The sequence below is a fragment of the Rutilus rutilus genome, assembly GCF_951802725.1.
Source record: "Rutilus rutilus genome assembly, chromosome: 21".
Classification (NCBI taxonomy): Eukaryota; Metazoa; Chordata; class Actinopteri; order Cypriniformes; family Leuciscidae; genus Rutilus; species Rutilus rutilus.
The window spans coordinates 16,209,482-16,224,698 of NC_140226.1; the positions used below are offsets into that span (position 1 = coordinate 16,209,482).

Genomic DNA, 15,217 nt, shown 5'->3' on the forward strand with positions numbered 1-15,217 from the left:
TATATAGGCCTAATATTTGTTTAAAAGTTTGGGGTCAGTCATTTTTTTAAAGAAATGTATATTTTTATTCAGCAAGGAATCATTAAATTGATCAAAAGTGACAGTAACAACTTTTAAATATATATATTTTTTTTAAATATGTTCTTTTGAACTTTCTTTTCATCAAAGAATCCTGAATCACAACTTCCAAAAAAAACCATTAATGATGATAGTTAAAAATGTTTCTTGACCAGAAAATCACCATACTGTATTAGAATGATTTCTGAAGGATCATGTGACACTGACTGAAGACTGGAGTAATGATGCTGAAAATTCAGCTTTGCCCTCACAGGAATAAATTACATATTAAAATAGTATACAGTTATTTTAAATTGTAATAATATTTCACAATATTACTGTATTTTTCATTAAATAAATGCTGCATTGGTATGTATGTGCTTTTGTCGTATGTACTTTTATATGTAAGAAATATATATAAGCATAATTCATATTTATATATAATACTAATAATACAATAAAATACATAATACTTTAATATTTGATATATTAAATCAATGCATGTATTACATGCACATAAGCATGTACTCATTACTTTTTTATATTAAGCAAAATATAAAGTGAACACTGTGTAGGGACCCTGCAAAGACAGCTAGTGTTTGTGAGGTTGTGTCAGTAGCACAGGGGTTCTGTCTGTGATGTGCGCTCCGATTCTGTTTTTGGAGCGCGATGGCATCCGTAATTGGGGGAAATGCGGATTCGGTGGGCCTAGACATTCCCGTCCCCCAGGGATCAATTACAGAAAGACTCATTCAGCTCGGTCTATTCAAATGAACACCTGAAGAGCGGGGACAGTGTGCTGTTTTAAAACTAGAGGTATTACGAGATAAACACTGTCCCAGTAAAGACCTCATCAGCAGCAATTTGTATGCATTTACGCAGACAGTCAGGGTTTCGTCTCTTACCGCTGTTGTCTTACCTTCTTCCTCATGTTTTTAATCACATCTGTACAAAAAAATACAAATAATAAAAACCTTCCACTTGGAGTGCACATACACAGGCGGGTAAAAGTGACTTTTTCTTTGACACATCCACATGTGTCATCCAGCCAGTCTAAAAGCAAGCTTAGCAACCGTCTTACAAACAAAAACTTGAGTGCTTTCTAATAAGGATGATCTGAAGTATCAAGTGTTATTAATACCCCTTTGGGCACATATTTAAAATAAATTTGTTCCTGTGATTCACTCCATTCACTCTCTCTCTCTCTCTCTCAAGGTTTTGGACATTTGTACAGTGTGAAGAGCTAGCGGTGTTTAAGTCCTTCAGACCTTGCGAAAGTAATGAATGCCAGAATGTTTCTAATCACTGAATCATTCATGCTGTATAATTTGCTGTAAATAGCCAAGGTGCACCCTTGATTTACAGCTTGCTCAAAGATCCTTGACACCACTTAGCGACTGAAAAACACTCCATATATACATTTGAGGCTTAGTTTAGCGCTTTGAAAGGAATTCGAGCTGTAGCTTTTCATAACAACTCATCTTAGCCGGTCACCCAGACCCTAAATTGATGCACAATGATCCTGAAAAGTTCGTCTTTGATATCACACAGAGTCACCTCGCGGTAAATAAAAACAAATCTCCTGGAGGTTTTGAGAAGCGGCTTCTCGGAAAAGGTTTCCAGTCCACGCTCTGTCACTGCGTTAACGGTTCCACCTGTGGTGACCTTGTCCCGCCGTCTCTCTGCTCTCGACAGAGAGCGTGAGATGGATTACTGTGACCGCTCGGCTACCTTACAGATGGCGCGGTACCGTCACCGGCACCTAATTTTCATAGCGTGCATCGAAATGACTCATTAAAATCAGCACAGGCAAGACCGGCAGAGAGGACGCTGTCTGTTTTCCTCACACCTTCCTCCTCTTCTATGTCTTGGTCCTTTTGTTAAATTCTCTCTCTTTCTTCTAATGTGGAATTTCAATGCTTCCCCTTTTGGATGATTGGATGTTTGGATGTTATTGTCATAGTTGAGCTGAGGGAAATGTGTTTTGAATTAGAGGCAGTGTTTCATTTCTGTTTTTATATTTAAATGCAACAGCACGGCTTCACTTTTATGCAGTTCACCTGATGAAGTGTGGGTTCTTTGCCACTGTCGCCTTCGACTTCCTTAGGGTTTAAAAGACACTAAAAGTCATAGTTTCGACTACACTTTTGTGTATGAAATGTGCTACACAAATAAACTTGCCTTGACTTGCCTTACACTGACACGGACAAAACTTGAATTTGAACTGAATTGAGCTGGATAATGACACCATAGGCTTTATGTCAAACGTCACATGAACAAACAGGAAAACAAGTCTCGCCACATCCGCTTGTCGGAGAAAGGGTTAACAGCAGTATGAGCTGACGGCGACGTCTATGGACTTTTAAAGTAATTAGCTAACCTAGCTAGTTATTTTTATTGTTGGCGTCTCATTCAATTTTAACATCCAAATATTAGTGAAAAAAACAAAAAAAAAACAGATGCAACCTGTTTTACAGACTACGGAAGTTTGCTGCTTATAACCCCCTTTCTGCAGAGCTGTGAAGTTGCTTTATACTGAAGCTGAATTGAATTTGTTTCATAATTGACGAATTTTGCAACATAGACACTGTTATTGAACTGAATTGATTCCACATTGACTCGAGCTGAATAAAGACACTATTGCCTTCTATAGAGCTGCTTTGCAGCTAATAGTGAACGTTAGCTAATGTTCTGGCTAGGTTCTCTCAAAGTTATGAATGAACGTTCTTCCAGTAACGTTCGATCAAAGTTATCAAAACATTATCTTAAAAATGTTATTTATACATCATTCATGGAGCATTTTTGTTTTGTTTTGCTGTAACATTCAGTGACATTTTTTTAACTGTTACTTGTTTCAGAATGTTCAGAGAACATTCAAAGGTAACATTTCCGTAATGTTTGCAGAATGATACAATGGAATGTTTCCTTAACGTTTGCAGTACAAAGGCATTGCATTTAAAAAAAAAAAAATTGAAAACCATATCAAAAACTGGACATGAACATAACTTAATGGGAGCGTTAGCAAAACATTCTCAGAAATTGTTTTTGGTGTTACAGCTGAACTGAACTTGTTTCATAATTGAAATATTGTTATATTATTGACCTGAACTAAATCAACACCGAACTGACTTGAGCTGAATAATGATACTATTGTCTTTTTAGAGCTGCATGCTTTACAGCAGAATGTGAATTAGTCTCAAATTTGATGAAGTTTTCATCATTGATACTGATATTTTCTTGTTTATTAATGTAAAGCTCTATATAAATAAACATGACTTGACTTGACTTGTTCTCTATCCGCAATCCCTCTTTTAGAGCAACAATCATATTCCTGTAGCAACAACAGTTGAAACTACCATCACCCAAGCTGCATCTTTTCCAAACGGGCGGATCGATGTCTCGCGCGCTCTTAGGCTGAACAAATAGAAGAGTTTAGCGGGGAGGGAAGCCATCAGGTCAGATCTGCTCTGCGAATAATCTCTCTTCAGCCACACGCGAGAACAAAGCCTATCTGGAGCTCATCGCCACTGTGATGATATTTAAATGTAAAGCTGAGGAGATCAATTAAATTAGCTGTGGCTTCAGCCAGCAGTTCTCCAGACTGCCCCTGAGGTCACAGCGGTGTACTTTTCAGCTCTCGCCTCTGGTAATCGCTTCAAATCAAGCCTCTCTTAAGCACCGCGGCCCACCTTAATTACACGTATGAGGTTGAGATTTCACACCTCTGGTAAAGAGAAGATAAAGTCAAATTGATAATAAACGCCTGAAAGATACATTTTTGAATCAGCCGGGAGAGCTGCGGATCGCAAAGCTGGCTGCCATCCTTCACGGAACTGACACAGGAGATATATATTCATATGATTCACTGTGTGTGTGTGTGTGTGTTTGAATATGTTTATGATGATGTTCAGGACTGAGCCACTCGTCTTTAGTGCTGTAACTTTAATTTGACACAATGTCACTTCTGTCTGATACACTTCCTATATGAGTGTACTTATTAAAATGATCAGATTGCGCATTCATTGTACTCCTCGTGAGTAATATGTGGTAATTATGAAAATGCGTTGTTAAGCTAAATCGAATAATTATTTTTGCAGTTTCACACAAATGTAAAACGAGAACGATAATTTAAATCAGTCTTGCACAGAACGAAATATTTATGATTTTTGTTTTTATTGTTGCAGCAGTAGGTTTTGGAACAGCACATCGGGATTTATGAAAAGTGTTATTTTAAAAGTCTATGAGAAAACCAACTAGTTCCTTATGACTGACAGGGAATGATTTCTTGATTTTCTTTTGTCTAAAAGGAATTGATATATTTGCGGAAGATATTAATAAGCAAACTTATTGCCTGGACTTTTTTGGAGCATTTTTAAGATGTATTTAATTAATGATTATTTGCAGATAATTAACTAGGAAAGAGAACACAGATTTAAATAAATTAATAGTGAAATCTGAACCTTAATTTGCAAGGAAAATATTACATAAAAGCCCGGTGTCTATTTTTTTATGAATTTAAAATATAAAAATTATTAATTTAAATAGTTTATTTAGAAATATTGCTTACATTAGTAAACATGTGGTCCTGTCCATCCTTCTAATATATTTCTGAGATCACAATTGTTTTTTGTTGTTTTTGTTTTATCTCCTACTAAATTACCCAACATTAAAAGTCCATCATCTCTCAGGCTGAAGTTTACAGATCCATTTAGTGTGCAAGAGTGACATCTACCTTTAGAGATGAGAAGTAGATTTACTTAACGCAGGACAGCGAGAGCGTACTTTTGATGCAGGTCATTGTGTGTGTGTGTGTGTGTGTGTGTGTGTGAGGGAGAGAGAGAGCGAGCGAGAGAGAATATGTTGGTAATTATAGCTATTTATGTTAAGAGAAAAGACCTAGTCAGATGGCGAAGTGCATTCATTAACATTTACTTAGCGGTGAAGTCATTATCCTCTTTCCCACTAACAGAGATAAAAAAAAAGAATAAAAAAAAGAAACAGAAAAGAAATATTAATGTGCCGACACAATGACAAATACAAAATCCAGGACGCACTTAAATAGGATGTATGGTGAGTGTGAGAATGCAGTTTGACTGTTCGAGTGAGAAATGAATGTGTTGGAACTGCGTTCATACGTGGAGTGACTAATTCTCATTGTCATAGTGGTAAACAAAGAAATGATGCAAGCAAGTCCGATTGTTTCAAAGATTCTTTCTGTTGCAAAGCATTAGCTGATTGTGTTGTCTGAAATGATTATTTGAGAAGTATTAAACTATTTTTAAGAGCTTAGTTGCTGCTATATTAGTTTTACTAATGCATGTGTTACTTTCCCATCCTAAAATATATTTTAAAAAACAATTTATTTAAGATTTAAAATGGTACCTTTGAAAATAGACTTCAATTGTATTGCATGAATTAAAAATAATATACAATACAAGCATAGTTTTTACTGGCATCTCAAATGCTGAGTAATTTACATATATTAGCATATAAAGTAATTGGCACAGATGCCAAGAAAACACTGGAAAACAGATTAATTGTCATCCACCAGCCACAGTGACATTGTTAAAAATGAGATGCTTTTAAGAAGCCAATTATCAGAGAGTTTTCAAAGTAACCCTTTTTTCATCATTGAATATCAACTTAAAGCCAGCTTCATACAAATATGCATCGATTCCATATCCAGTCACAAAAAGTCCCTTCATATGTGTGCGCACTGCATACTGCACACACTAAGGCAACTTTTAGACCGTGTAGATGTCAAATACTGTATCATTTTAAGCCAGTTTTGCATGAACTTAATATAAGCCCTAGTAAACCACAACATTTAAGGTAAACTAAAGATTAAGCGTCATAATGATTTATTGCAATACATCATAAGCGAACACGTTGCCATCGGTGATGTGTCACCTGTCCTGTATGGAGTAGTTTTTGAGGCATATGGGCACAGCCTTTCTCTTTCAGACACACACACACACACACACACACACACAAACTCTCGCTGGTAATAGATTCTGCTATGGTTTGCTGGAGCTCTAGTTTTATCCCCTGTAATAATTGGATAGTGCCTCCATTTATAAGGCTGTCCAAGGGAATGCAGAGTGAACAAATGAGCTAGTTTAGTTGCCAAGACCACTGCTTGGGGAGAAGGGCTTAAATGACTCCCATTTTCACAGCCATTGTGCAACGGCTACCTTAAATAATATTGAGATTACACAAGGGAAGGGAAGACATGCTGAGGATCTATTGTGCAGATAAAAGGAAAAAGGAAATTAAAAGATTTTAGGAGAAAAAAAATAGAAATGAACGCCTGTGTGACCAGACAATGAAACAACATACTGGCTATGAATGATATGCTGATATATACTAATCTGTCTGATATAAACCAGAAACTGCTATGATTGATACTAGATAATCTTTTGTTTACATTTTGCTTAAATGTATATAGGAATGTCCATGAGATTTTTGTATGTATTATAAAAATCTATATTTAAGCAATTTTAATTACTTTGTATTCTTGTAAATAGGTGTGTGTGTGTGTGTGTGTGTGTATGTATATATATATATTATGTTATAAATAGAATATAAAAATATTCCATACAATCTCTGTTCATATGATTCATTATACGCACACACACAGTATATGTACAATAATTACTTTTTAGATCATTTTTATTTACATTTCGCATAAGTGTATGGGAATCTGACAAGATTATTTTATGTATTTTTACTTTTTAATCAACAAATTGTGACTGTAAAAAAAAAAAAAAAAAAAAACATAAAGTTAGCAGAAATATTCCATCCATTCTCTCAATTCATATGGTTCACTGTAAAAACATATATCAGCAAAAATGCTGTTTGAACTTAGGTGTATCATGTCACTCCACAGGACAACCCATGTTTTTAGAGACAAGCGAATAGTAGAAGAGGAAATCTGGGTTGTTTACACACTCAGAGACGTCCAACCTCGGACAGATTCCCCAAACCGCGTCCCTCCTCTCAGACTCAGCTGGTCAGAGAAAGCCTCCTCTCCTTGCCCCTTCATTCTCAGCCTTATTTGTATTCGTTAATGACTTTATAATTCCTGGCCAGCGGGAACCTGCTTTTATCTCTATTAGTTTAGTAGCCTGGCAAACAAAGGGAGTCTGGGGCTGGTGGCACCATGCCAGCAGGAGCCGCCACCATAAAGGCTCTTGTCCATCTGTGTCGCCTTCTAACGCAGCTCCACTCCTCCTCTTTTTCGTTTTGTTCTCCCCGGTGCCATTTCTACAGATTCTTCTGCACCATCCCTGGCTGATATTCCTCTTACCGGCGCCTGTATTGATCTCCGCGATGGCCAATGAAGTGTGAAAGAGACTTCTGTTTTTCCCGCAATGAGAAAATGACAGCTCGCTCCGTCGACGTATGAAAAAAGCACTCGATCGCAAATATCCCGGGGTGACGTTTCAGAAAACGTGTCTCAGAATGTGACCGAAAGTCATTCGTATTGTCAGGCCGGGATGCGATATCTTTATTAGGGCTGAAATGAACCGAGTCGAGCGCATTTACCTCCCGTTTCAGATGTTTTTCATCTCTTTGAGGGTCATTTCATATGCTCGGAATATCATTTCGGCTCAAGCGGGCGTTAATTTGACATTTGTAATGCATGTACAATGTTCCATGAATGCATTCATAAGGCCTGAACATCTCAAACTTTTTGTGAGGCCTCTTTATTTTGCTTCCCGTCTCTCTCTCCCTCTGTAACATGTCAGAAAGACTGCATCCTCCTCTCATCTGAGATGCTGGTCAGATCAGGGGGCCCTTCATTGTATATTTTACCTTGGAGTTGTTTTGATCTTGCTGAAGACAGGGAGCAGCTTTTTTCCCATTTCCCTTTCTCTCCCTCTCTCTTTTTTTTTTTATTCCTTCGGCAGCGCGTGTGTCTTTTGCATGCATTGTCTTTGAACAATGCTCTGTTTGAACAGTGCGCTCGCAACTCAGGATACAGGCGCGCTCGACGGATCGACTTTTATCACCTGCTTTTCCCAGTGATTCTATTAACGCTTCTGTTTCATTAAAAAAGGGGGACGCGGCCAACAGACAGGCGCACCGGTGAAGAGACAGACAAGAGTGACTTCAAACAAAGTCAGGCGAGAGATTGCCACAGCGCGCAGACAGCCCTTCATTCGGGGGGACTGACAAAGCAGGGCCGGATGAGGCATAGAACTGTGTGAATGTGTGTGTGTGTGTGTGTGTGTACCTGTGAGGTGCTAAATCATTAATTAGAAGGAAGCCACTTCTGCCTCTCTAATGCACTGTTGCTAATCCATGAACACTGAAACATATGGTCCCGTGTTCGAGCTAGTCCAACAGGCTGAGTGGGTCAACAGTTTTGTTTACTCGTGGAGGTCACCATACATTGGTGCATACAGATAATTATCTAAAAAAAAGAACAAACTGAACTATAGAGATAATAACATAGCTCACCCATCCAAGAACCTTTATTTATTCTTATTGAATGTGTTCTTTTATCCAAAGCGACTTTATTAGCACTGTCACTATACCAAATTTCAATTACAATTCCACTTGAAAAATGTGACATGACAATCTTCTTGGACTGACACCTATTGGCATGGATACATTTATTCAGACTGAATAATTCTTTATGCATGCAAAAGTTTCTCCCCCACTACAGATTTTAGCTGCTCTTTTTAAACTGTTGGTGGTAGCAATGCAGTCTGTTATGTACACTACTGTTCAAAAATGTTGGGTTGGTAAGATATTTTCGAAAAAAGTCTTGCAAGGTTGCATTTATTTGATCCAAAATAAAGTAAAAACAGTAATATTGTGGAATATTATTTTTATATTATTTAAAAATATAACTTATTCTTGTGATGGCAAAGCTGAATATTCAGCATCATTACTCTAGTCTTCAGTGTCACAAATTTGATTATATACGAAAATTATTATATACAGTGGCTTCTCCTACTTTTTTCAGTGATATTTAGCGCCAGTTTATCAGGAAGTGACGATTTTGTTCTCTTCGACTCACTGGATGGAAACTGTGCTTTATTCGCAAATGTTTTATGTGATATTCCCATTTTGCGCAAAAGTTTGGATGGAAACATAGCTATTGTGGATTTTTAGATTACCGGTATTATGATTATTATTATGAAATAAACCTAGGTGACAACAGTGTCAGTGGAAAGCGTTATAATCTTAACAATATATCAGAAACTCTTTAAGTACATCAACTTGGTAAAAATGTAATGATGGATTTGAAAATCTGAAACTGGAATCAATATAATCAGTGCATAAAAGTAATTTGAAAAGTTATAAATAAATAAGCAAGAAAGGCATTGAAAGGTTTCCAAAGCAGCTTTAATGTGACTTTAATTTAAATAAAAAATGTAACATTTGGTAACATTGCTATAGTAATAACAGTAAATTATGCCCAATTCCAAGTAACTAACCCTAAACCAACCCCTAACCGTAGCTCTATAGAAAGTACATGTAGTCAATTAATATTACTCAGTACTTATTTAAGTAAGTACAATGTAACTGTCACCTTAAAATAAAGTGTAACCTTTTTTTCTTTTACTCTTGAATGAATGTTGCATCTCATTAAAAAAAAAAGTGTTCACGTGTGGTGTTTGTAGCCCGGCAGTCATTATGCTGCAGGCAGCGGCGGTGAACTCTGACTCTGGCACAGGAAGTGAAGTCAGCAGCCGTGTAGCTGCTGCTCCAGAAGGCGATGGCTGTGTTCGCGGCGGGGCTCTTCCTCCCCGTAGCAAGGTTGGCACGGTGCGGAGGTGCTGGTGGCGCGGTGCTGGTTCTGGCGCTCTTGGCTGCTGCGAGCGGTGCGTGCCCTCTGTCATTCATGTGGAGTGGCTCTGTCCAACTGTCACTTCCTGACAGGCTGATAATCAATCTCTTTATTAACTGCTCTGCTGCAGACGGCCTGCCCGGTAGGGAGGGTGGGCATCCTGCACGGTACACCGCAGCACCGCGCTCCGCTGGGGTCGGAAAGGTTGGCACCGCAAGACACCGTCGCTTCCAGGCAGGGCCCATCTTCGTTGCCTTTAGGAATCACACCGGTGTGGCCCAGTCGTCCCCAGTGACAATTTATGAGGAGGAAAAGTGCGGTCACATTAATGAAATTTCATGTGCAAAAAAGGTCCATTGTCAGCAGCTTTTTTGTTGGTCAGCATGGTGAATTTGCATGACCAACTTGAACATGAGCGAAATCTGAGTGGCCAACATTTTCACCCTCACACGAAACTCCAGATTCTGCAAATTCCTATTGCAATGACTGGATTTCTCCTGTGGAATTTTGACGAGCAGCGGTAAATGTGACAGCACTTGAAGCCGTACCTCATAAGCCAACTGTGATTTGCTTCCCAAACTTTTATTAGCCCGTCGCCACCAAACTGAACGTGGTGGGTGGGTGGGGGTGTATATATTTTCTATATATATTTAAAAATGTAACTTATTCCTGTGAATGCAAAGCTGAATTTTCAGCAGCCATTATTCCAGTCTAAAGTGTCACATGATTCTTGAATATTAACTAAATCTGAGTGGCAAACTGTTTTGCCCATACACAAAACTCCCGATTGCTCAAATTCCTATTGCAATGACTGGATTTTGCCCGCAAATTTTTGCCGAGCTACGGTGAACACAACCATGCCAAGGAGAGTAGGGATTGTTTTTATACTCTCGCTCAGCGCTCGCATGTCAATTCCACACAAGCTAATGGCAAAGTCATGTCAGATGTAGCATTGATGAAGAAACAGGGCCGTATCGCATTAAATATGAATAAGCTACAGCTCTCTCTCTTTCTGTTGCTCATAGGAGGTCTTCCTGGTGGAAACGCAGAAGACTCTGCTGAGCAGGATCTCCGATCTGTGCGTGGGAAACGCGACGGCCGCCAAGCTGCTTGCTCCTCCAGACCCGGCCGAGTGCGCCGAGACCACTTATTCACTCCCCACCCAAACAGCTGAGTAGAAGACATATAAGCACGATAATTCTATGGCAAATAACGATAACCATAAAACTCCAAATCCCTGTAATAAAGCCGAAGCCTCTCTCCCTAATGAAACAGTGGCCCTCCTGCTGTTTCCTGCCTAATGTTCCCGCCGAGGCTTCCTCCACTTTCCATAAAGCAATTTTGCAAGCCCACTCCCAACGTGAATCATCTCGAAACGAAGAGAAGCCTCTCCCTCCATCTCTCCTCGTGTCCCCGGAGGGTGACGCTGACTAAATCTGTGTTGATACAGAGGTGTGCTCTAAATCCTGTTTGCTCGGGTTCCATCTCTCCTAATATTCACACTCGCGTATGAGGCCCCTTCCCTGCCCGCATCTGCTAATGTAGCGTATCGTCGTCTGGATGACAAGACGACATCGACGAGCTCCTCACAATGTGTGGGAAGAAGAGCATATGTTAAATTTTAAGAAGCTGGGATTTACCTCTGCGTGGGTCTTAGTTTACATGCGCTACTCGACAACAAAGGACGAATCGCCGTTTTGTACGGTTCACGTTGTGGATGCACATGTAAGGTGTTATATCTGAAATATAGGCGGCTTTTGTGGAAGTCGCACTAAATACCATCTGCCGTGTCTTGAAATAAATTCAAAGTAATTAAGAATATGTTTGGTAAATGAAAAACAACCTTTGTGAAATGCAATAAATGAGAGTTTGAACGGTGAGATTGAGTTTGTAAATTTGATTTGAATTTCCGTTAACATTTCCACAGTATGTAATTACAGTGTTTAAAAATAGGCTTTTTTGTGTGTGCGTGTAATCAATTAGATTTCATTTCTCCAACACATGCCCTTCGTTTATTACCAATTAATGCTGTTTACCTATTAATTCTTCAAAAGAAAAACTTGCAAATCAAGATATCTTTATTAAAAAAAATATATATTTTTATTTCTAAAATAAGAAAGTCAGAGATATGACACATTGCATATCAAAAGCTACAGTATTCTCACTCAGAGATTTGAATGCTTTTCTTGGCAAATCCCAAATTACTCAAAGATTTCTTGATTGACAGATGAGGGGGGATAACTGTATTTAGCCAGGGACCATCTTTCCTCGTCTGGTGTGATTTGGGTCTCATGGAGGATTGGCCCCCCTGGTGTCTGCCCCCCTCCTCCTCTCGGCACGGGGCAGGGGCAGATTGACAGAACAGCATGGGGGCAAGCGCCGCTGTGCCAACAGCCCCCCCACGCTCTACCTGATGTTTTTAACAAAGGCTTCCATCTCACCAACTCCGCTGCCGAACATCGCCCAGCCAGCTTCAACCCACCCCGGCTCTGGAACAAACAGACTTTGAAACCTGATCGCAAGGATGTTGGGAACAGATGCACAGACGCTGGGAATGATGCGGCGTGTACGGCTGTACTCAAAGATAAAATGTCAAACATTTTTCAGTTCGAGCCCAAGAAATTGGGCAGTTGTCAGTGAGCAACTGCTTGTAATTCAAAGGAGGATATTGGTGGCTTCTATGATAATATAATGTAATAGAAGAGAAGCCACCAATACTATATATACAGAGTTTTATTTTGAGGGAGACCGGGGCTAGTTGTCACACTTTTTGACTTCAGTGAATATTTCTCAGTGTAGGTTTAGTTTTGAATGTAAATTTCTGTACAGGAACAAACACTAAAATCTTTAGCAAACAAAAAAACAAAAAAGATTTATTTTAACACATGTTGGCCAAAATCAATGGATAAGTTGTCACAATTAGAACCTACCCCAAATATATTATATATTATATTGTTCTATATACATTCATTTTTCTGAAAAAGCTTTAATATATTTTATAATATATTAAATCTTTGTTATAGCTTTTTCAGAAAATAAATAAATATTTTTTTAGTATTGTATCAGTATCAGTATTGTTTTGTTTCAATTTGGTTTGTTTCAACTTGGCTGAATATATATATATATACTTGTGATATACTTGCACATAATTAGTTATACAACCCAACTGAAAGCTGAAAAGATATGTTCAAATGTGTTGGAGAGGTACATTTATAATTATCGTATCTTGACTTTCAGTCCAACTTCATTAATAATGCACATTGTTCTTACTGACCCCCTTCCAAGCCATCATCAATCACTGGAAAATTTCACTGACTTTCCAAAGGGACGATGCGAGAGGAGCACACACACCGTCTGACGCACATTTCTTGGAGGTGTTCCCCCATTTTGATGAATTTCCGGCCTAGGCACCCAGCATCCCTGCTGTATGTGTGGCTGCATCTCCTCCTTCCTCCTGTCAACATGATCCTGCGCACAATCAGTCGCAGAGCGCACACTCGCCGGGTACCTTTCCGCTCCTCGCCACGTCCTCTGGCCTCACCTGCTCCGTCTGTTTTATTTGCGAGCAACAGAACATCTACAATTACATCTCACAACTTCAAAATGATCTTTAATTCCTATCACTGCTGTATTGTTGTTGCAGGGAAAATGGATCAATCTCGGTTCCTTTCATTCTTTCAGACAGTGAGCGTTATTAGTAGTTAATATAGTAAAGCTACTTTGATGACTTGCCAGGCTTTTTACGGGCAAAACAAGGTATATTGAACAAAACAACCAAAAGCATTATAAGCATTTTACTTTTGCTTATGGTCTCATAGTTTGTCAGCATGAAAAGACCTTTCATTGTGGATCTAGAATATTATTTTGATACAAAGTTAGTTATAATCCCAGACTCTGCCCTGTAATCAATAAAAATACATTTTTCAGGCCCGCAAGTGAGTGCAGCCAATGATAAATATTGGCAGACAAGAAAAATTTGTCATTTTTGTCGATTGAAGGGAACATAATGATATTCACAAGTAGACCCCCACTGCGATACAGACACAACTGTTCCTAAGCAACAAAACACTTTTCCCCCCTCCAAATGCAGACAGGGTTTTGGTTGACTGTTTGCAGCCACAAATATTCAGACCTCCAATGTAGTGATGAGGGTAAATACAACTGTACAGACTTCTGTACTTAAATTGACACATATAGCTCCTGATAGTTATACTATAAGTATCTATAAGCAATGTTGGGGGTAACTCATTACAAGTAACACGAGTTATGTAATCAGATTACTTTTTTCAAAGAACTAGTAAAGTAACGCATTACTTTTACATTTTTAAAAATGTTTTCTGCACAGGATAATCGAAGGATCATTTCTCTTTTGGTGTGAAAGGGATATATACTGTATATTTGTTATTAAAAACACACAAGCAAGCCCAGCCCAGGTGAGAAAAAGTAACGCAAAAGTAACGTAGCACTACTTTCCATGAAAAGCAACGAAGTAATGCAATGTTACTTTTTACGTAATACTGTAATGCATTACTTTTAAAAGTAACTTTCCCAAACACTGTTTATAAGTAATTATATACATCTAATAAATACAAAAAAGCAATTTAAACATAATTTTATTATGCTAGGTAAGAAAATGCATTTAATTCGCATTGTTTTATTGTAGCATTGCTGTATAATCCTAATCATAGACGATATTAGACTGAATAAAGGTTTATATTTTAATTATATATTAAGATAACATAAACATGTCTAGAAAACAGAACAATTCATACATGCTGCTGAATTGGTTATTTTATTATATTATTAATAGACATGCTTTATTGATCCAAAGGTGGAAATATAGTTGAACACTGCACACACACACACACACACACACACACACACACACACACACACACACACACACACACATTTCTGGTTCACTATCTTTGTGGGGACTCTCCATAGACTTAATGGTTTTTATACTGTACAAATGGTATATTCTATCTCCTTACACTAACCCTACCCCTAAACCTACCCATCACAGAAAACTTTCTGCATTTTTACATTTCCAAAAAAAATTATTCTGTATGATTTATAAGCTTGTTTACCCATGGGGACCTCTATTTAGGTCCCCACTGTGACACGAGTCCCCATGAGTCTGTGTGCATTCAGGTTTAAGTCCCCACCGGGATAGAAAAACAGGTACACACATCACACACACACACACACACACACACACACAAAAATGCATGTTTATATTTATACAAGTTTGCAATAGTAGTATATTATTTAGGTCTAACTGTTCAACATACTGTACATAAATGTTTCTACAGAATTTGGTCAACTCGGTTGTCACAATTTCAGTGGTTGTGG

General features: G+C 38.3%; 1 protein-coding gene across 1 annotated transcript in view; it reads left to right on the top strand.

The window, feature by feature from the left end:
• The window catches only part of LOC311281327 (protein phosphatase 1 regulatory subunit 37), a gene marked incomplete at its 5' end in the record, with an annotated part of 41,022 nt that extends 29,582 nt beyond the window's left edge, over positions 1 to 11,440 (top strand). Inside the window, one exon of the mRNA XM_084394170.1 lies at positions 10,888 to 11,440. Coding sequence (XP_084250296.1) covers positions 10,888 to 11,040 — 153 coding nt within the window. The 3' untranslated portion in view covers positions 11,041 to 11,440. The remainder of the gene's footprint in view (positions 1 to 10,887) is intronic.
• Between the last annotated feature and the right edge of the window lie 3,777 nt (positions 11,441 to 15,217).